Source organism: Heptranchias perlo, chromosome 27 (genome assembly GCF_035084215.1).
Source record: "Heptranchias perlo isolate sHepPer1 chromosome 27, sHepPer1.hap1, whole genome shotgun sequence".
Lineage (NCBI taxonomy): Eukaryota > Metazoa > Chordata > Chondrichthyes > Hexanchiformes > Hexanchidae > Heptranchias > Heptranchias perlo.
Genome location: NC_090351.1, coordinates 4,620,832 through 4,642,952, shown reverse-complemented (window position 1 = coordinate 4,642,952; position 22,121 = coordinate 4,620,832). Strand labels below are relative to the sequence as shown.

Here is a 22,121-nt window from a genome sequence, read left to right as displayed (position 1 = left end):
TAAAGAAGTTTCGCCTGAATTCCCTATTGGATTTATTAGTGACTATCTTATATTTATGGCCCCTAGTTTTGGACTCCCCCACAAATGGAATGTTCTGGTCGTCAAGGCAGCAAGGAGCAGTCAAGCCCTGGAAACAGGGCAGAGAAGGACCTGAGGTTGATCCCTAGTGTCAGAGGGAGGAGTTACAAGCAAAACACGGACTCTTCGGCCTTGAAAGGAGGCAAATGAGAAGGGACCTTATAGGAGGTATATAAAATAGAAACAGAATAGAAAAGATTCATCCTGAGCACTACAGAGTTAAACCATGTCTGCAGGACAAGGGGACACGGGTACAAACTGGGAAAAGGCAAATTCAGGACTGACGTCAGGAAGCGCATCTTCACACAGTGATCAGTACTTGAAACGGGCGGATCGAGCCTTGGGCTCAGTGGGAGTATTCCCGCCTCGGAGTTAGAAGGTGTAGGGTTCGAACCCCGCCCCACACAGGCCCGGCGAGCGGGCACCGGGGCCCCCCACACAGGCCCGGCGAGCGGGCACCGGGGCCCCCCACACACAGGCCCGGCGAGCGGACACCGGGGCCCCCCCACACACAGGCCCGGCGAGCGGGCACCAGGGCCCCCCACACACAGGCCCGGCGAGCGGGCACCGGGGCCCCCCGCACACAGGCCCGGCGAGCGGACACCGGGGCCCCCACACGGGCCCGGCGAGCGGGCACCGGGGCCCCCCGCACACAGGCCCGGCGAGCGGACACCGGGGCCCCCACACGGGCCCGGCGAGCGGGCACCGGGGCCCCCCGCACACAGGCCCGGCGAGCGGACACCGGGGCCCCCACACGGGCCCGGCGAGCGGACACCGGGGCCCCCCACACACAGGCCCGGCGAGCGGGCACCGGGGCCCCCCCCACACAGGCCCGGCGAGCGGGCACCGGGGCCCCCCGCACACAGGCCCGGTGAGCGGACACCGGGGCCCCCACACGGGCCCGGCGAGCGGGCACCGGGGCCCCCCGCACACAGGCCCGGCGAGCGGACACCGGGGCCCCCACACGGGCCCGGCGAGCGGACACCGGGGCCCCCCACACACAGGCCCGGCGAGCGGGCACCGGGGCCCCCCACACAGGCCCGGCGAGCGGGCACCGGGGCCCCCCAAACAGGCCCGGCGAGCGGGCACCGGGGCCCCCCACACAGGCCCGGCGAGCGGGCACCGGGGCCCCCACACAGGCCCGGCGAGCGGGCACCGGGGCCCCCCACACAGGCCCGGCGAGCGGGCACCGGGGCCCCCCAAACAGGCCCGGCGAGCGGGCACCGGGGCCCCCACACACAGGCCCGGCGAGCGGGCACCGGGGCCCCCCACACACAGGCCCGGCGAGCGGACACCGGGGCCCCCCACACAGGCCCGGCGAGCGGGCACCGGGGCCCCCCACACAGGCCCGGCGAGCGGGCACCGGGGCCCCGGCGCTTAATTCTGGGTTGACATCCAGCAGGATACTCACGTCTGGTGGGTGTGGGTGGCACCCCCTCATCGTATGGGTTGAGGGAACCCCTAAAACCCTCCCGCCGGTTAGGACTAACGGCCCTATGGGCTGATATGAAGATGGTTACGGCCACGGAAGGAGAATTCAGATAGTTAATCAGCCTGTGAATCCTTCCACTACTTCACACTGTTCTCCAAGGGAAGATACAAACACAAGCTGAAATGAGTAGGGCAGTGGAAGGAAGATCTCCAGTCAGTCAGTCAGTTGGAAGCTGTGACGAGGGTGCAGCAGGTTACGATGGGCCAAATGGCCTCCCTCATCTGTACTGACCTTTCTGATAAATAAAGCTAAGAAAAATTGTACAACCCAACAGAGCAGCAACTCTGGAGCGAGGGGTCTGGATCACCGAGTGTGGGTGTGGGGCTACAGAGAGCAGCTGACAGAGTCAGCACCGAGGGCCAGAGGGAACCATTTTAACCAAACCCGCCCATCAGGAAACTGACGCGATCGGGTGCAATGCTGGCGTTACATCAAGGGAGAGTGATTTTGAGCGGCGTGTAAAACGGACGTCCATCCCGATCCCACTCGTGGTCCACCCCGATCCTGTCACTCGTCCAGCCCGGCGGGTTAGGTTAAAATTACCCCCAATGTTTCAAGACGTCCCATACAGGTCACACCAAATCTTAAGTGGGGTGTAGAGAGAGACAACATGTGCACTGGTACAAGAAACTTTCATCCTGCAGTCGGATGCACTGTCGCGATCAAAGCAGAGGTAAGGCTCAAACACTAGTTGCCAAAACCAGTTCAGGATCCCCCGGTGACAATGCTCGGCACCAGCCGACAGTTTAAGCCGCTCTGTGATGGACTATAGTGTGGCAAATCCTCAACACAACATAGATTTATGAGAGATATTCACCTGCCAGATAGACTGGAGATTAGAAGCAGTTCACTGAATACGTGGGTGTCAGCCCTGGCTCAGTGGTAGCATTTTCGGCTCGGAGTCAGAAGGTGGTTGTTTCAGGACATGAGTGAGTGCAGGGCCCAGCTTCTCCACACAGCAGAGAGGAAAAGAAACAGGAAAACCAAAACTACAGGATCATGTGCAAAGACTCATGAGGAAGCTCAGGATGTGATAGGAATCCAAACTCACCGTTCTGCAGCAGGAAGTGCAAGGCATCACCGTAACCATTCCAGAGAAACCTCTGCAGAATCTGAAACAAAATCACAACGGGTCAGCATTTATGTAGCGCCTTTAACATAGTAAAACATCCCAACGTGCTTCACAGGATGTTATGAATCAAAATTTGACACCGAGCCACATATTAGGACAGGTCACCAAAGCTTGGTCAAAGGGGGAGGTTTTAAGGAGCGTCTTAAAGGAGCAGAAAGAGGTAGAGAGGGGAGAGGGTTAGGGAGGGAATTCTGGAGCTTAGGGCCCAGGCAGCTGAAGGCACGGTCGTCAATGGTGGAGCGATTAAAATCGGGGATGTGCACGAGGCCAGAATTGGAGGAGCGCAGAGATCTTGGAGGGTTGTAGGGCTGGAGGAGGTTACAGAGAGAGGAATGGACGAGGCCATGGAAGGATTTGAAAACAAGGATGACAATTTTAAAATCGAGATGTTCCCAGACTGGGAGCCAGTGTAGGTCAGCGAGCACAGGGGTGATGGATGAACGGGACTTGGTGCAAGTTAGGATACAGGCAGCAGAGTTTTGGATGAGCTCAAGTTTACGGAGGGTGAAAGATGGGAGGCCAGTCAGGAGAGCATTGGAATAATCGAGTCTAGAGGTAACGAAGGCATGGATGGGGGTTTCAGCAACAGATGAGCTGAGGCGGGGCAGAGACGGGGCGATGTTACGGAGGTGGAAGTAGGTGGTCTTAGCGATGGAGCGGATATGTGGTCGGAAGCTCATCTCGGGGTCAAATAGGACACCAAGGTTACAAACAGCCCCAGACAGTGGCCCGGGAGAGTAATGGTGTCGGTGACTAGGGAACTGAGTTTGCGGCGGGGAACGAAGACAATGGCTTCGGACTTCCCGATATTTAGTTGAAGGAAATTTTTGCTCATCCAGTCCGACAAGCGACGTGACAAACCAGAGACAGTGGAGGGGTCGAGAGAGGTGGTAGTGGGATAGAGCTGGGTGCCGTCAGTGTACATGTGGAACCTGACATTGTGTTTTCGGATGGGGCAGCATGTAGATGAGAAATAGAAGGGGGCCAAAGACAGATCCTTGGGGGACTCCTGAGGTAACGGTGCGGGAGTGGGAAGAGAAGCCATTGCAGCTGATTCTCTGTCTACGATTGGCTAAGACTGGAACCAGACGAGCACAGTCCCAACCCAGCTGGACGATGGAGGAGGATGGTGTGGTCAACCGTGCCAAAGGCTGCAGACAGGTGGAGAAGGATGAGGAGGGATAGTTTACCACGGTCACAGTCACATAGGATGTCATTTGTGACTTTGATAAAGACTGTTTCAGTACTGTGGCAGGGGCGGAAACCTGATTAGAGGGATTCAAACATGGAGTTGCGAGAACAATGGGCATGGATTTGGAAGGTGGCAACACCTTCAAGGACTTGAGAGGAAAGGGAGGTTGGGTGGTAGTTTGCAAGGACAGAGGGGCCAAGGATGGGTTTTTTGAGGAGGGGGTTGATAACGGCAGATTTGAAGGGGAGGAGAACAGTACCTGAGGAGAGGGAACCGTTAACAATATCAGCTAACATGGGGGCCAGGAAGGGAAATTTGGTGGTCAGCAGTTTGGTAGGAATAGGATCGAGGGAGCGGGAGGTGGGTCTCATGGTTGAGGTGAGCTCGGAGAGGGCATGAGGGAAGATAGGAGAGAAACTAGAAAAGATGTGAGTTTAGGGCTTGGGCAGGGGGGGAATCTCAGGGGAAGTTTGGTTTGGTGGGCTCGGGGAAGGGAGGGAAGTGGCAGAGGCAGCTGAACGGATGGTCTCAATCTTAGTGACAGACTTTCATGAGCTCCTCACATTTTTCATTGGAGGTGAGGGTGGAGGAGGCAGGGGAGAGGGGTTTAAGAAGATAGTTTCTAGTGGAGGAGAAGCTGGGGGTTATCTTCGCATTCCAGGATGATCCTGGAATAGTGAGCAGTTTTGGCAGAGTAGAGCAGGACCCAATAGTGCTTTATGTGGTCCAGCCAGATCTGGTGATGAACGGCTAAACCAGTTGTCCGCCATAAACATTCAAGTCTGCATCCCTTAGACTTAAAGGAGCGGAGATGAGGGCCGTACCAGGGGGAACGACCACGGCGAGAGAGTAATGGTTTTAATGGGGACAAGAGCATCAAAGGTGGAGGTGAGGGTGTGATGGAGCAGATCGGTAGCTGCAGAAATGTCGTGGTGAATGGAGTGGGGGGTGGGGGGAAGACTAAACAGTTTGAAAGTACCACTGTAAGTGACTTGGGGAAGACATTTTTCCAGGGGCGGACACGGAAGGAAGTGGTGTTGGGAAGGGGAAGGGGGATGTGGGTGGAGAGGGATACAAGGAAATGAACAGAGATGGCTTCATCTGCGATTGACACGATGGGATTAGAGAGGCCACATGAGTTGGCACAGTCGAGGGGGTGGCTGTGAATATGGGTAGGGGAGATCATATGGAAGGAGAGAATTAAGGGAGGAAAGGAGGGCAGTGAAGTCAGAGGAAAGAAAGCATGATGAGTTGAGATGGAGGTTGAAATCACAGAGGATGAGAAGTCGCTCGGTGCAGAGAGAAGAAAGTGAGAAAGTTGGCGTGGTATTTGGGTGGGCAGTAGAGAACGAGGATTTTAAAGGAGAGGTGAGAGTGGTGGAACAAGGTGAGATGCTCAAAGGCGAAAGTGCCAGACAAAGTGAGATTTAGTAATTAGGACCACATCATCACCATGGTGGAAGATATTGCCAGGCGGGGAGGCTCCATTCAGGGGGAAGGTATCATCACTGGTCAGGTTTCCGTCAAGGCCATGATGTCGATGCAATCATCCACAATAAGCTCATGGATGGCAAGGGCCTTGTTCACAAGTGAATGGACATTCTGGAGGGAGATGCAGAGAGGGGCTGATAGCTGACCCACTGGCAGAGACCACAAGATCAGCACTGGGAGGGGTGAGTGGGACAGGAAGGAGATTGATGAGATTAGCCCCCAGCGGGCGTGCTGAGCGGGAATGTCGGTGAGAGGGTAGGATGGGGCAGTTGGGGTTGCTGCTCGGAAGGAGGCAGCGACAAGTGACTCAATTGGCCCTTCGGAATATTGCAAGAGAGGCACAGAGGGAAGCTGTAAGCTCATCTAAGATGGGGTCAAGCCTGGGGCTGCAGCAGGAGAGTAGGAAGGTCGAGGAGTGCTGAAGGGTTGGGGTAGGGATTTGGGAGGGCAGAGTACCGGAGAGGGGAGAAATGAAAGGAGGCAGAAAGGTGAGAAAGGTGGGGAAAAAAGGGGAAATAGGAGCGATGGGCTCGGGTTCGGAGCGGCAGACAAAACACGCACACGAATGGGCACAGGAAAACTCAAGTTACATATGTTGTTGCACAGATTAGGATAGATGTGTCCTAGTAATAAGTTAAAGTCAGAGGTCCTGTGGTGGGATAAGGTTGACGTAGATAAAGGTGGAGTCAACTTGGAGCATCAACAAACTGATGTCCAGGTTCGGAGACAGCTGTGGAGGGCAAGCGAGTCCAGAAGCTATTTGAAAGGCAGAGTATCGGACCAAGGACCGCTGGAGGTATTTCCGTGGGAATGGAGAGCGAGGAGGTGTGCGAAATCGATCGTGGGGCAGAAAAACGGTGGCAATGTTGGAGGTCACTGCAAGATCCAGAAGCGGTTGAGAAGCGGACTGCGGCCCAGCAGAGTGAATTTCTGGTCAGGAACCACACAGTGGCAAAGTAAAGCTGAAAAACCAGTCAGACCAGTAGGACAGTCATAAGCTCAGCAGGTAACAGCAGTGGTGGGGGATGGGCTGTAGGCTTTACAAAGTTGCCTTAAAACTCAAGGAACTGAACAGCAGAATCAGAGTCACAGCAGCTGAGTCTTGCAGTGTAGTCCAGTGGAATAACATAGTCCTGATGGCATCAATGTCCAGGAATTTAAAATCAAAAGTTGAGCAAAGATCCAGTACTCACTGATGAAAACAAAGAGCAGGCATAGTCGGGGGATGGGCAGTGGGCCCAGGTACGGGTTTACAGCAATCTGGCAGGTCAGATAATTATCTTAATGGGAGACAGTGAGATAGAAAAAACACTGGGGGCTTTTCCAGCTCTTAATCACCATGAGTCGGGGGTAGGGAAGGAACTGCAACTAATTGGGACAGATCCACTGGCTTAGAAGTCTATGAGTGCCAGGCTCGAACAAGATCGGGCGTGGCTGTGCTGCCCCTAATGGGGGAATAGCCTGCCAACACACAGTTCATGAACAATACCTACTTTGCCAACTACTGCCTGGGAAACCACATTCCAGGATGTCAGCACTCCAGGAAAGAAGAGGAGGAGAGGAAACACAGAAAAGTAATTTGACTCACTGTGTCATGGGGCAGAGATGAGGACCTTTAGTCTGGGGGATAGAAATAGAAAAGACGATGCCCTCTGTATAAGCAGAGGGTCCACTGGTTGTTTTCTGATGGGGAGGAGAGGGGATTAGTGTGAAAGAGGGCTTTGTACATCCCGTGTTATCTTGGAACCAGGTGGGAAGAGAGCCATGGCCACTCGATGCAGGTTTTCTGGGGATAACGCGAAGCTGCAGTTGGCGAACCAGAGGAAGAAACAGTCAGCGTTGTTTCTGGGACAGATATCAGTCTCTCCTGACAACGGGGAAATGGTGATTGTGGTGTTCTTGTCATACAAAGGCTGGTTGTTAGTTATCCCTCCATCAACATAATGCTGGCAAAGAAACCACAGGTGTTACATAGGAACAGAAGTAGGCCATTCAGCCCCTTGTGCCTGCTCCGCCATTTGATAAGATCATGGCTGATCTGTGATCTAACTCCATATACCTGCCTTTGGCCCATATCCCTTAATACCTTTGGTTGCCAAAAAGCTATCTATCTCACATTTAAATTTAGCAATTGAGCTAGTAGCAATTGCCATTTGCAGAAGAGAGTTCCAAACTTCTACCACCCTTCGTGTGTAGAAATGTTTTCTAATCTCGCTCCTGAAAGGTCTGGCTCTAATTTTAAGACTCTGCCCCCTACTCCTAGAATCCCCAACCAGCGGAAATAGTTTCACTCTATCCACCCTATCTGTTCCCCTTAATATCTTATAAACTTCGATCAGATCACCCCTTAACCTTCTAAACTCCAGAGAATACAACCCCAATTTGTGTAATCTCTCCTCATAACTTAACCCTTGAAGTCCAGGTATCATTCTAGTAAACCTACGCTGCACTCCCTCCAAGGCCAATTTGTCCTTCCAAAGGAGCGGTGCCCAGAACTGCTCACAGTACTCCAGGTGCGGTCTAACCAGGGTTTTGTATAGTTGCAGCATAACTTCTGCCCCCTTGTACTCTAGTCCTCTAGATATAAAGGCCAGCATTCCATTAACCTTCTTGATTATTTTCTGCACCTGTTCATGACACTTCAACGATCTATGTACCTGTACCCCTAAGTCCCTTTGGACATCCACAGTTTTTAACTTTTTACCATTTAGAAAGTACCCTGTTCTATCCTTTTTTGATCCAAAGTGGATGACCTCACATTTGTCTACATTGAATTCCATTTGCCACAGTTTTGCCCATTCACCTAATCTATCAATATCACTTTGTAATTTTATGTTTTCATCTACACTGCTTACAATGCCACCAATCTTTGTGTCATCTGCAAACTTAGATATGAGACTTTCTATGCCTTCATCTAAGTCGTTAATAAATATTGTGAATAATTGAGGCCCCAAGACAGATCCCTGTGGGACTCCACTAGTCACATCCTGCCAATGTGAGTACCTTCCCATTATCCCTACTCTCTGTCGCCTTTCGCTCAGCCAACTTCCTAACCAAGTCCGTACTTTTCCCTCGATTCCATGGGCTTCTAACTTAGCTAACAGTCTCTTATGTGGGACCTTATCAAATGCCTTCTGGAAGTCCATATAAATAACATCCATTGACATCCCCCTGTCCACTACTTTAGTCACCTCTTCAAAAAATTCAATCAGGTTTGTCAGGCACGACCTACCTTTCACAAATCCATGCTGGCTCTCTCTGATTGAAAATTCTCGAGATGTTCAGTCACCCTATCCTTAATTATAGACTCCAGCAATTTCCCACAACAGATGTTAGGCTAACTGGTCTATAATTCCCCGGTTTCCCTCTCTCTCCTTTCTTAAAAAGCGGAGTGACATGCAATTTTCCAATCTAGATGGACAGTTCCTGAATCTAGAGAACTTTGAAAGATTATAGTTAGGGCACCTGCAATCTGCTCACCTACTTCCTTTAAAACCCTGGGATGGAAACCATCTGGTCCTGGGGATTTGTCACTCTTTAGTGCTATTATTTTCTTCATTACTGTTGCTTTACTGATGTTAATTTTATCGAGTCCCTGTCCCCGATTCAATATTAGTTTTCTTGGGATTTCTGGCATGTTATTCTCTTTTTCTACTGTAAATACTGACGCAAAGTAATTATTCAACAACGCTTGGTCAATCCTGGCCCACCATTGATTGGTCTCCTTGTTTTGACCTCACTACATTACAGCAGTGACTACACTTCAAAAGTACTTCATTGGCTGTAAAGCACTTTGGGACATTCTGAGGTCATGAAAGGTGCTATATAAATGCAAGTCCTTCTTACTAGTGGTATTAAGAATTTATTTTTAAAACACAGCTTGTAGGATCTCCCTCAGTGGCTCAGTGAATAAGTAGTGCACCTGGCGTGTATTGAAGGCCTGCAGATCAAATCCCTGCTGAGTTCATGAATCTCTGCTGGGATGGTGGGCAAATGGGATACAATAATTGGCCTCAGTGTCCCTGGACGTTTGGTCGAGAGGGGACAGGGAAGTGGGAGAATCAGGGTTCCACTCCTTACTTCATTTAATATACGTTTTTATTCAGAGAACCAAATTCATCCATCAATCCTGTGAAGTCTCTGTGTAACTTGGTTACAGTGCTTGCAGGAGGATAGCTGGGCACTGGAAGCTATTCACTTAAAGGAATCAAATTAGCTCGATAGAATCACTTGAGCGTGGCTGGGTCAGGCAGACATAGAGATGGAATGCCAAGGGTCTAACCTGCATACGGGGGTGGGGTCTTGCAAGGATTGGTTGTTGCGCTATGTGGGGTTTTAATGGCTCAAACATGGCCATACAAAATTGAGTCAGTAGTTAACTGGCTGAAAGAAACAAAAATCAAACTAATTAAGAGTACAAAAGGTTATTTGAACAGAACATTCCTTACCAGTAATAAGGGGATAGTATTTAGGACTGATCTCAGGAATAGCTCGTAGGCAACACATAAGAAACAACAGCAGGAGTAGGCCATATGGCCCTTCTTCATCATTCAATAAGATCTTGGCTGATCTTCGACCTCAACTCCACTTTCCCGCCCGATCCCCATATCCCTTGATTCCCCTAGGGTCCAAAAATATATCAATCTCAGCCCTGAAGATACTCAACAGCTCAGCATCCACAGCCCTCTGGGGTAGAGAATTCCAAAGATTCACAACCCTCTGACCTTATGGGAAAGTTAGGGGAGTAAAAGTGGAACTTGGCATGCCTAGGTAGCCTTGTCTCATTAACTTCGATATCTTCCAGGGCACCCTAGTGACTGTTAGAAATGATCGAAACCAAAAGAGGCGAACCCTTCAGAAACATGTCGCACGGATTGGTCCATTGAATAGAAAGGGGTTTTATTTGAATTTAAGGTATGTAAGAGGGTGTTTGGCACACCTGTCAACAGAGTCTCTCTTAATTAGGTGTAGGTTCTCTTGGTTAGTTGGAAGACTCTCTTTAGTCTTCTGCTGGGTAAAGATTACCACAGAAGATGTAGAATGGGACCTTTGCAAGTACAAAGTATATTCAGGACAGAGTAAGAAGATTGAAAAAGTAAGATTGCCGTCATTAAGAAACTAAACCCTAATTTTTGTGAAGCAAGGAGGTCGACACAGAACAGATTCAAACTTTTAATTTGCTTTCCAAAAATCCATGTATTCCATGTATCCAAAAGGAATTTATTCCTTGGCCTGTTGTGGAGAACTAACTGATAAAATCACTGCATTCGGATTAACCATCACCCAGAAATAACCTACTGCCCGTAACTGGCAATACCAAGCCAGCCAGTGAGATGCCAATGGTCAGCCAGTATCAAGGACTCCCCAGTAGGTAGGGCTGACGGGTTGGCCCACGTACAGTGTTTAAAACATTTGGAAGCCCAGTGAATTTGTCATAGGGCAAGTGAGCAACAAGGTATTTATGGACATTTGGGTGTCTATTTTCAATGTTATAAAGTCAGCGTATAAATTCTATTGTAAACAATTTTACAACACCAAGTTATAGTCCAACAATTTTATTTTTAATCCCACAAGCTTTTGGAGGCTTCCTCCTTCGTCAGGTGAAATTCTAAGCAGTGAGTAAAACACATTAGAACGGTTTGAATTTGAATCGTAACCCTGGTTACGTGTTGCGTTTTGATGCAAATGTCGACTAGAGGGAAACGGAGCATTTACGGAAAGTAATTTCTACAGACACTAACTTGCAGTGCAATCTGGAAAATGGGTCAGTGACTATGTACCACGCTGCGGAAAGTTGGAGGGACCAGCCCACAGTAAACCGTAACAAAACAGCTGCACAGCAGTGCCTGTGGAGAAGGATGGAAGAGAAGAGCTCCAATCCAAGTGGTACTGGAAACATTTCTTACTCCAAGTCTTCACCTCCGTCCTACACTCCAACTAACAGACAGGTGAAGTGGCAATGAATTCTCAGACTGCAGTAACCATTTAATGGGTTACTGTATGTAGACAGGGGTAGGCCAGGTGGAGAAGACCCTAATAATTCTAATAACATTAAACATTTCTCAATATTAAAATTAAGAATCTGCAGTATAAGCAAATTCCAAGAAGTCACATTCTCAGAACCAGAGGCTAAAAATTAGAGCCAGACCTTTCAGGAGCGAGATTGGAAAATATTTCTACACACAAAGGGTGGTAGAAGTTTGGAATTCTCTTCCGCAAACGGCAATTGATACGAGCTCAATTGCTAAATTTAAATCGGAGATAGATGGCTTTTTGGCAACCAAAGGTATTAAGGGATATGGGCCAAAGGCAGGTATATGGAGTTAGATCACAGATCAGCCATGATCTTATCAAATGGAGGAGCAGGCTCGAGGGGCTGAATGGCCTACTCCTGTTCCTGTGTTCCTATGTTCCTAGAGAGGCAGAGAGGTTTAGGGAGGGAATTCCAAAGCTTTGGGCCTGGGCAGCCGAAGGCACAGCCCCCGCAATGGTGAAACGATGAAAATCGGGGATGTGCAAGAGGCAAGAATTGGAGGAGCGCAGAGGGCCGTAGGGCTGGAGGAGATTATAGAGATAGGGAGCAGCGAGGCCACGGAGGGATTGGAAAACAAGGGTGAGAATTTTAAAATCACGTGTTGCCGGACCAAGAGCCAATGTAGGTCAATGAGCACAGGGGTGATGGGTGAACGGGACTTGGTGCGAGTTATATAATTCTGATTCTGCCGGGTTGTTTAACAGGCAAAAGGTGAAAGCTCCCTTCTCGATGTGGTAATTTCTATGCTTGTTATCCTGTGAACACAAGTCTATTCACACAGGAAGCAGAGCGCTGCCAATACACATGGACTCAAACCCTCAGCTATAGTCAATACCCTCAGGAATGGGGGAGGGGAAAGGTGTGCACAGTATAACCCACCTCAAAAAAATAAAGAGCTTCACTTCCTCACCGATACTCTACACCACTAGAAAGCAGGAAATAGTCCATCGTTGAAGTCCTAAAACTTTCACATTGGATGGTGGAAGAGAAAAGAGTTGATTGTTACCTGGACAAACTGTTTGTTGGAAGTGACGTCAGAGGCCAGGACATTTTGTCCACCGGATACCCGAGTCAGGGAGATGAAGAGCCTCTCGCGGCCAACCTCGTGTGCATTCCCCGGAAGATCCTCGATAAGCCCCTTCCTTACAATTTGGAGCAGGTTAACCAACGGGTGATTTGGTCCCAGGAACCATCTTCTTGACAGGTTGGCAGCCCGTTTAAGGCACTGATAGAAATGATCTAGAATAGAGGCAAAAATGGGCACGAGACTCAATGGGCTGAGGAAAAAACAAACATTCAGCCAAAGGAAGTCGGCAGTAAGATTCAGTAAAATAGAACCCTGGGTTTGGGAATCTTGTACCGTGCCCGCTTAGAACATATAAAACACCCAGCAGAACAATTCTACATTTTGTGCTTCCAAACCTGGCTGGTGTGAAGGCAGCGTTTTGAACAAAAGCAAGGAAGTCATGATGAACCTTTACATCATTAGATAAATTTAAAACAGAAATAGACAGTTTCCTAGAAGTAAAGGGAATTAGGGGTTATGGGGAGCGGGCAGGAAATTGGACATGAAGCTGAGTTCGGATCGGTCAATGCCCTGTGGGTGGCGGAGAGGGCCCAGGGGCTATGTGGCCGGGTCCTGCTCCGACTTCTTGTGTTCTTTAGATTTGTGGTTGGGATCAGATCAGCCATGATCTTATTGAATGGCGGAGCAGGCTCGAGGGGCCGATTGGCCTACTCCTGCTCCAATTTCTTATGTTCTTATGTTCTTAACTGGAGTATTGTGTCCGGTTCTGGGCACCGCACTTTAGGAAAGATGCGACGGCCTTCGGGAGGGTGCAGAAAAGATTTAGTAGAATGATTCCAGGGATGAGGAACTTTAGTTACGTGGATAGACTGGAGAAGCTGGGGTTGTTCTCCTTGGAACAGAGACGGTAGTGAGGAGATTTGATAGAGGTATTCAAAAGCATGAAGTGTCTAGAGAGAGTAGATATAGAGAGACACTGTTCCCATTGGTAGAAGGGTCAAGAACCAGAGGACATAGATTTAAGGTGATTGGCAAAAGAAGCAAAGGTGACATGAGGAAAAGCTTTTATACTCAGCGAGTGGTTAGGATCTGGAATGCACTGCCCGAGTGGGTGGTGGAGGCAGATTCAGTCGTGGCTTTCAAAAGGGAACTGGATAAGTACTTGAAAGGAAAAGATTTGCAGGGTTACGGAGATAGGGCGGAGGAGTGGGACTAGCTGGATTGCCCTTGCCTAGAGCCGGCACAGACTCGATGGGCCGAACGGCCTCCTTCCGTGCTGTAACCTATGATTCTATGAACTATGGTACAAGTCTGTCATTTGCAAGAAATTTGGATACAAGAAGTTTGCATTTAAGGCATGACAAGTGTGATGAAATTGCACACTAGATGTAGTCATTCTATTTTTAAAACACGCTTGCACACGGAGCTTCTGTCACACCTCAAAGTGTCAAAAGCATCACGGCCAATTACAGGTTTCTTGCTGTCGGATGGGGTGTTTGCAGAATGTACACTGCCAAGTGCTTGGAAATTTTCACTCAAACTTCCTTCACCAACAGCAGTTGAAATTCTGGGTGACCTCAGGTTTGTGCTTATTTCCAGTAATCAGGCTTTGTGGCCTTCAACAGGCCAGCTTCAACATCCCATCACGGCAGCAGATTAATGCACCATGCGTTACATTGTACAAACAGCACAGCATCTGGCTCAACTGCCAAGGTAAGTTAGACGTGGAAATTTATAACCACTTGACAGTGTACGTCCTACAAACACCAACATCCATCACAAGAGACTCGATAATTATGATCTGAATTGAGAAGACTTGCTGTCTTGTGTCTATTACCACCAATACTCACACCAGCCTTACACACTAAATACCAATACACGGAGTGACAAAGGTTTGTGTACAAACAAAAGGCTATCCAGTCGGCTTCATTTGTCACCTCCCCGGGCTTCTTATTGAGATGATTATGATGGATGAGTAAATGGCATCCTTTGATTACGGGCTTGTTTACCTTTCCTTGCAGTGAAACCATGGATCATAAAAGGAAAGTCACACTCACTCACCCTCCCTTAGTTCAATGACAGTATTAGAGTAATGGTCAGGACCAATCACCTCCATCTTTGGGCTAGAAATGGTATTCTGGAGTCTTCACCCAGCAAGACCTGGACTTCTTCAGTAACCCCAGTACCACCACCTGGGGGGGGGGGGATGTGACGGTGGGGGGGCAAAGTGAAGCAGGAATTTCCTCACCCAGATTTTTTTTGGCATGCTTGAACACCCTCCTCCCAAATCCCTGAATTAACCCAATGACATTCTTCCCTTCTTCCTTCCCCCCCCCCCAATTCTCTGATGACCAGCACTGTCACTTCCACCCTTACCTGCTCTTCTTCAGGTAAGGAGCGGCAGTCAGCTGACTGTTGGACAGGCGTTTGATAATGGTGGACTCAATTACCAGATTAGGTTAATGTAACAGGGAGAGTTTCCTCAAACTTTGGCCTTCTGCATTCTATAAACCCATGGAAACTGGCCAACAAGTTGTGTTTTGATTTTGGCTCACAACTCAAGGCCTGGAAAATAAAACTAATGGGCTGCAAGATCAGTAACTAGCAACAGGACACCCTTTCTCCTCATGGTCCAACATTATAGAGGCTTTCGGCAAGAACTTCAATAGACGCTACAGTCAACAGTGACTCAAAGAAAAACCTGTAGTAACTGCTTCACACACTAGGCAGACTATACAATGGCAACAGGAAACAATCAATGTTTCTGTTTCCAACCCTTACCCACTCACCCACCCACCCCCTGAAGACACGGACCCCTACTGGGGTACAGTTCCATGGCATGAACAGACCTCCAATACCCACCCAAACTACCATTCCTCAAGTGTGAGCCGAGGTGCTGTCTTTCAGATGAAACGTTAAACCGAGGCCCCATCTGCCCTCTCAGGTGGACGCAAAAGATCCCATGGCACTATTCAAAGAAGAGCAGGGGAGCTCTCCCCAGTGTCCTGGCCAATGTTTATCCCTCAACCAACAGCACTAAAACAGATCTGGTCATTATCACCTTGCTGTGCGCAAATTGGCTGCTGAGTTTTCTACATTACAACAGTGACTACATTTCAAAAGTACTTAATTGGCTGTAAAATGCTTTGGAACGTCCTGAAACATTACAGTCCAGTCCAATTCTCACCCAACATCCACACTCAATCAGCAATGAGGTGGAGATGCCGGTGATGGACTGGGGTTGACAAATGTAAACAATCTTACAACACCAGGTTATAGTCCAACAATTTTATTTGAAAATCACAAGCTTTCGGAGGCTTCCTCCTGACGAAGGAGGAATCAGCAACCAGTTAGCGTTCACGAGCAGGGATCCGGTTTAATGTGTCTCCTTCCCTATCCGGCACACTGAAGCCAACTGTGCCCCCCACGAACACCGAGATCAGCTCACCGAGCACAGACCAAGCATTGAATCTCGGACCTTCCTGGTCTGCACGGAACACGACCACAATAGATGGTGGGACAAACACTTCAGGAGGATGACCGAATGGTCTGTTCTATCGTTAACACCAACCCCAGTCAAGACCCCTTTCCTTCTAGTCAGAAACAAGCCAATCACAGATAGTAATGAAAAATACCAATCTGATGCAACTAGAAATCAGCTCTACTGTTATTAGTTTATTGACCTCGTACCAAGATCGACACCACAGACAACAGCAGCGGCGGTGAGGGATCCAGCAGATGCTCCAAACACAATCTCTGGCACGTTTTCCAGCAAACACCCTGCCAAACCAATGTGATAAGACACCAGGAACTCAGTGCCAGAAAAGGACAGTGCCCAACATAGGCAACCACTATCTTCCAGGACCCAGTCCTCCTTCCTACACCCAGTTTCCTCATTACCTTCTGCCCACACCCCTACAAGCTCTGCCCACACAACTCTTCCCCGCAGACTGGCGTATGGAAAGTCCTGCTCTACCGGAATCCCCTCTGCCTCGGGAGCAGGATGCTCCCCGACATACACTACTGCCTGTGGAAACCCCTTTCCCCACGGTGTAGACCCCCAAACCCCGTCTTCCTGAACTCCTACACCTGGAAACCCCTCTCCCCACTGCTCGGCGCCCTGAACCTCCTCTTCCTGAACCCCTACTTCCAGAACCCCCTCTCCCCACCACTCTGTTCCCTGAACCTCCTCTTCCTGAACCTCTACTTCCAGAAGCCCCTCTCCCCACTGCTCGGCTCCCTGAACCTCCTCTTCCTGAACCCGCTCTCCCCACTGCTCTATTCCCTGAACCCCTACTTCCAGAAGCCCCTCTCCCCACCACTCTGTTCCCTGTACCTCCTCTTCCTGAACCCCCTCTCCCCACTGCTCTGTTCCCTGAACCCCTACTTCTGAAAGCCCCTCTCCCCATTGCTCGGCTCCCTGAACCCCTACTTCTGGAAGCCCCTCTCCCCATTGCTCGGCTCCCTGAACCCCTACTTCTGGAAACCCCTCTCCCCATTGCTTGGCTCCCTGAACCCCTACATCTGGAAGCCCCTCTCCCCATTGCTCGGCTGCTTGAACCCCCTCTTCCTGAACCCCTACTTCTAGAAACCCCTCGCCCCAAAAGCTGAGACCCACGACTCCCTCTGGTTGAAGCCATACTCCCAGGAATCCTTCTTGCTTGAGTTCACCTCCCTGGACCCCCTCTTCTTGCTGCTCTCTGGAGGGAGGGAGCATTCTATTCGCTCCTCACATCTCCCTCACACAACTCATTGTTGGGTTAATTGGTCTCTTGGTTTGATTTTGCTAAACTCCTCTCCCACACCTCCTTCCCTCACAGAAATGTCCTCCAATTTCTCTTTCTCACTCTAGTTTTCCCTATCTGCCCCTCTCAGCCCCCCTCCCCGCTTCACAGACCCCTCCGCTCCCACTCCGACTTCCCTCCGCTCCCACTCCGACTTCCCTCCGCTGCAGTTTGATACCAAGCAGCCCAACGAAACAGGCAGTGCGCCTGCGCTGTCTCGCAGTGCCCTCTGGGAGTTGTAGTTCCTGCCGGCAGTCCATGAATTGGCCGCAAAATGATCGCGAACTACAAGTCCCAGAATGAAGCGCGACACTGTTACCTGTGCGGGTGGATTCGCATTTCGAGAGGCGGAGTTGGTTGTGTTGCAGTGTTTTGGGGTGTCTGTGGGTCATACAGTGTAGTGTTTTGGGGTGTCTGTGGGTCACACAGTGTAGTGTTTTGGGGTGTCTGTGGGTCACACAGTGTAGTGTTTTGGGGTGTCTGTGGGTCATACAGTGTAGTGTTTTGGGGTGTCTGTGGGTCACACAGTGTAGTGTTTTGGGGTGTCTGTGGGTCACACAGTGTAGTGTTTTGGGGTGTCTGTGGGTCATACAGTGTAGTGTTTTGGGGTGTCTGTGGGTCATACAGTGTAGTGTTTTGGGGTGTCTGTGGGTCATACAGTGCAGTGTTTTGGGGTGTCTGTGGGTCATACAGTGTAGTGTTTTGGGGTGTCTGTGGGTCATACAGTGTAGTGTTTTGGGGTGTCTGTGGGTCATACAGTGTAGTGTTTTGGGGTGTCTGTGGGTCATACAGTGCAGTGTTTTGGGGTGTCTGTGGGTCATACAGTGTAGTGTTTTGGGGTGTCTGTGGGTCATACAGTGTAGTGTTTTGGGGTGTCTGTGGGTCATACAGTGCAGTGTTTTGGGGTGTCTGTGGGTCATACAGTGTAGTGTTTTGGGGTGTCTGTGGGTCATACAGTGCAGTGTTTTGGGGTGTCTGTGGGTCATACAGTGTCGTGTTTTGGGGTGTCTGTGGGTCATACAGTGTAGTGTTTTGGGGTGTCTGTGGGTCATACAGTGCAGTGTTTTGGGGTGTCTGTGGGTCATACAGTGTCGTGTTTTGGGGTGTCTGTGGGTCATACAGTGTAGTGTTTTGGAGTGTCTGTGGGTCATACAGTGCAGTGTTTTGGGGTGTCTGTGGGTCATACAGTGCAGTGTTTTGGGGTGTCTGTGGGTCATACAGTGCAGTGTTTTGGGGTGTCTGTGGGTCACACAGTGTAGTGTTTTGGGGTGTCTGTGGGTCATACAGTGCAGTGTTTTGGGGTGTCTGTGGGTCATACAGTGTAGTGTTTTGGGGTGTCTGTGGGTCATACAGTGCAGTGTTTTGGGGTGTCTGTGGGTCATACAGTGTAGTGTGTTGGGGTGTCTGTGGGTCATACAGTGTAGTGTTTTGGGGTGTCTGTGCGTCACACAGTGCAGTGTTTTGGGGTGTCTGTGGGTCATACAGTGTAGTGTTTTGGGGTGTCTGTGGGTCACACAGTGCTGTGTTTTGGGGTGTCTGTGGGTCACACAGTGTCGTGTTTTGGGGTGTCTGTGGGTCATACAGTGCAGTGTTTTGGGGTGTCTGTGGGTCATACAGTGCAGTGTTTTGGGGTGTCTGTGGGTCATACAGTGTAGTGTTTTGGGGTGTCTGTGGGTCATACAGTGCAGCGTTTTGGGGTGTCTGTGGGTCATACAGTGTAGTGTTTTGGGGTGTCTGTGGGTCACACAGTGCTGTGTTTTGGGGTGTCTGTGGGTCACACAGTGTAGTGTTTTGGGGTGTCTGTGGGTCATACAGTGCAGTGTTTTGGGGTGTCTGTGGGTCATACAGTGTAGTGTTTTGGGGTGTCTGTGGGTCATACAGTGTAGTGTTTTGGGGTGTCTGTGGGTCATACAGTGCAGCGTTTTGGGGTGTCTGTGGGTCATACAGTGCAGTGTTTTGGGGTGTCTGTGGGTCATACAGTGTAGTGTTTTGGGGTGTCTGTGGGTCATACAGTGCAGTGTTTTGGGGTGTCTGTGGGTCATACAGTGCAGCGTTTTGGGGTGTCTGTGGGTCATACAGTGCAGTGTTTTGGGGTGTCTGTGGGTCATACAGTGTAGTGTTTTGGGGTGTCTGTGGGTCACACAGTGCAGTGTTTTGGGGTGTCTGTGGGTCATACAGTGCAGTGTTTTGGGGTGTCTGTGGGTCACACAGTGCAGTGTTTTGGGGTGTCTGTGGGTCATACAGTGTAGTGTTTTGGGGTGTCTGTGGGTCATACAGTGCAGTGTTTTGGGGTGTCTGTGGGTCATACAGTGCAGTGTTTTGGGGTGTCTGTGGGTCACACAGTGCAGTGTTTTGGGGTGTCTGTGGGTCATACAGTGCAGTGTTTTGGGGTGTCTGTGGGTCACACAGTGCAGTGTTTTGGGGTGTCTGTGGGTCACACAGTGCAGCGTTTTGGGGTGTCTGTGGGTCACACAGTGCAGTGTTTTGGGGTGTCTGTGGGTCATACAGTGCAGTGTTTTGGGGTGTCTGTGGGTCACACAGTGCAGTGTTTTGGGGTGTCTGTGGGTCACACAGTGCAGTGTTTTGGAGTGTCTGTGGGTCATACAGTGCAGTGTTTTGGGGTGTCTGTGGGTCATACAGTGCAGTGTTTTGGGGTGTCTGTGGGTCATACAGTGCAGTGTTTTGGGGTGTCTGTGGGTCATACAGTGCAGTGTTTTGGGGTGTCTGTGGGTCATACAGTGTCGTGTTTTGGGGTGTCTGTGGGTCATACAGTGCAGTGTTTTGGGGTGTCTGTGGGTCACACAGTGTAGTGTTTTGGGGTGTCTGTGGGTCACACAGTGCAGTGTTTTGGGGTGTCTGTGGGTCATACAGTGCAGTGTTTTGGGGTGTCTGTGGGTCATACAGTGTAGTGTTTTGGGGTGTCTGTGGGTCATACAGTGCAGTGTTTTGGGGTGTCTGTGGGTCATACAGTGCAGTGTTTTGGGGTGTCTGTGGGTCATACAGTGCAGTGTTTTGGGGTGTCTGTGGGTCACACAGTGTAGTGTTTTGGGGTGTCTGTGGGTCATACAGTGCAGTGTTTTGGGGTGTCTGTGGGTCATACAGTGCAGTGTTTTGGGGTGTCTGTGGGTCATACAGTGCAGTGTTTTGGGGTGTCTGTGGGTCATACAGTGCAGTGTTTTGGGGTGTCTGTGGGTCATACAGTGCAGTGTTTTGGGGTGTCTGTGGGTCACACAGTGCAGTGTTTTGGGGTGTCTGTGGGTCATACAGTAGTGTTTTGGGGTGTCTGTGGGTCATACAGTGCAGTGTTTTGGGGTGTCTGTGGGTCACACAGTGCAGTGTTTTGGGGTGTCTGGGTCACACAGTGCAGTGTTTTGGGGTGTCTGTGGGTCACACAGTGCAGTGTTTTGGGGTGTCTGTGGGTCACACAGTGCAGTGTTTTGGGGTGTCTGTGGGTCATACAGTGTAGTGTTTTGGGGTGTCTGTGGGTCACACAGTGCAGTGTTTTGGGGTGTCTGTGGGTCACACAGTGTAGTGTTTTGGGGTGTCTGTGGGTCACACAGTGTAGTGTTTTGGGGTGTCTGTGGGTCATACAGTGCAGTGTTTTGGGGTGTCTGTGGGTCATACAGTGCAGTGTTTTGGGGTGTCTGTGGGTCATACAGTGTGGTGTTTTGGGGTGTCTGTGGGTCATACAGTGTGCTGTTTTGGGGTGTCTGTGGGTCATACAGTGTAGTGTTTTGGGGTGTCTGTGGGTCATACAGTGCAGTGTTTTGGGGTGTCTGTGGGTCACACAGTGTAGTGTTTTGGGGTGTCTGTGGGTCACACAGTGTAGTGTTTTGGGGTGTCTGTGGGTCATACAGTGTAGTGTTTTGGGGTGTCTGTGGGTCATACAGTGCAGTGTTTTGGGGTGTCTGTGGGTCATACAGTGTAGTGTTTTGGGGTGTCTGTGGGTCACACAGTGTAGTGTTTTGGGGTGTCTGTGGGTCATACAGTGTGGTGTTTTGGGGTGTCTGTGGGTCATACAGTGTAGTGTTTTGGGGTGTCTGTGGGTCATACAGTGTAGTGTTTTGGGGTGTCTGTGGGTCATACAGTGTAGTGTTTTGGAGTGTCTGTGGGTCATACAGTGCAGTGTTTTGGGGTGTCTGTGGATCATACAGTGCAGTGTTTTGGGGTGTCTGTGGGTCATACAGTGCAGTGTTTTGGGGTGTCTGTGGGTCATACAGTGTAGTGTTTTGGGGTGTCTGTGGGTCATACAGTGTAGTGTTTTGGAGTGTCTGTGGGTCATACAGTGCAGTGTTTTGGGGTGTCTGTGGATCATACAGTGCAGTGTTTTGGGGTGTCTGTGGGTCACACAGTGCAGTGTTTTGGGGTGTCTGTGGGTCATACAGTGTAGTGTTTTGGGGTGTCTGTGGGTCATACAGTGTAGTGTTTTGGAGTGTCTGTGGGTCATACAGTGCAGTGTTTTGGGGTGTCTGTGGGTCATACAGTGCAGTGTTTTGGGGTGTCTGTGGGTCATACAGTGCAGTGTTTTGGGGTGTCTGTGGGTCATACAGTGCAGTGTTTTGGGGTGTCTGTGGGTCATACCGTGCAGTGTTTTGGGGTGTCTGTGGGTCATACAGTGCAGTGTTTTGGGGTGTCTGTGGGTCATACAGTGCAGTGTTTTGGGGTGTCTGTGGGTCATACAGTGTAGTGTTTTGGGGTGTCTGTGGGTCACACAGTGTAGTGTTTTGGGGTGTCTGTGGGTCATACAGTGCAGTGTTTTGGGGTGTCTGTGGGTCACACAGTGTAGTGTTTTGGGGTGTCTGTGGGTCATACAGTGTAATGTTTTGGGGTGGCTGTGGGTCATACAGTGCAGTGTTTTGGGGTGTCTGTGGGTCATACAGTGTCGTGTTTT

The 22,121-nt window shown here is 50.2% G+C and overlaps 1 protein-coding gene across 1 annotated transcript in view; it reads right to left on the bottom strand.

Annotated features, from left to right (window-relative positions):
- LOC137344327 (uncharacterized) overlaps window positions 1-17,163 on the bottom strand; it is a 30,759-nt gene extending 13,596 nt beyond the window's left edge. Inside the window, exons 1-3 of the mRNA XM_068007189.1 lie at window positions 16,137-17,163; window positions 12,426-12,658; window positions 2,622-2,682 (exon numbers count right to left, since the gene is read on the bottom strand). Coding sequence (XP_067863290.1) covers window positions 2,622-2,682; window positions 12,426-12,658; window positions 16,137-17,163 — 1,321 coding nt within the window. The remainder of the gene's footprint in view (window positions 1-2,621; window positions 2,683-12,425; window positions 12,659-16,136) is intronic.
- Between the last annotated feature and the right edge of the window lie 4,958 nt (window positions 17,164-22,121).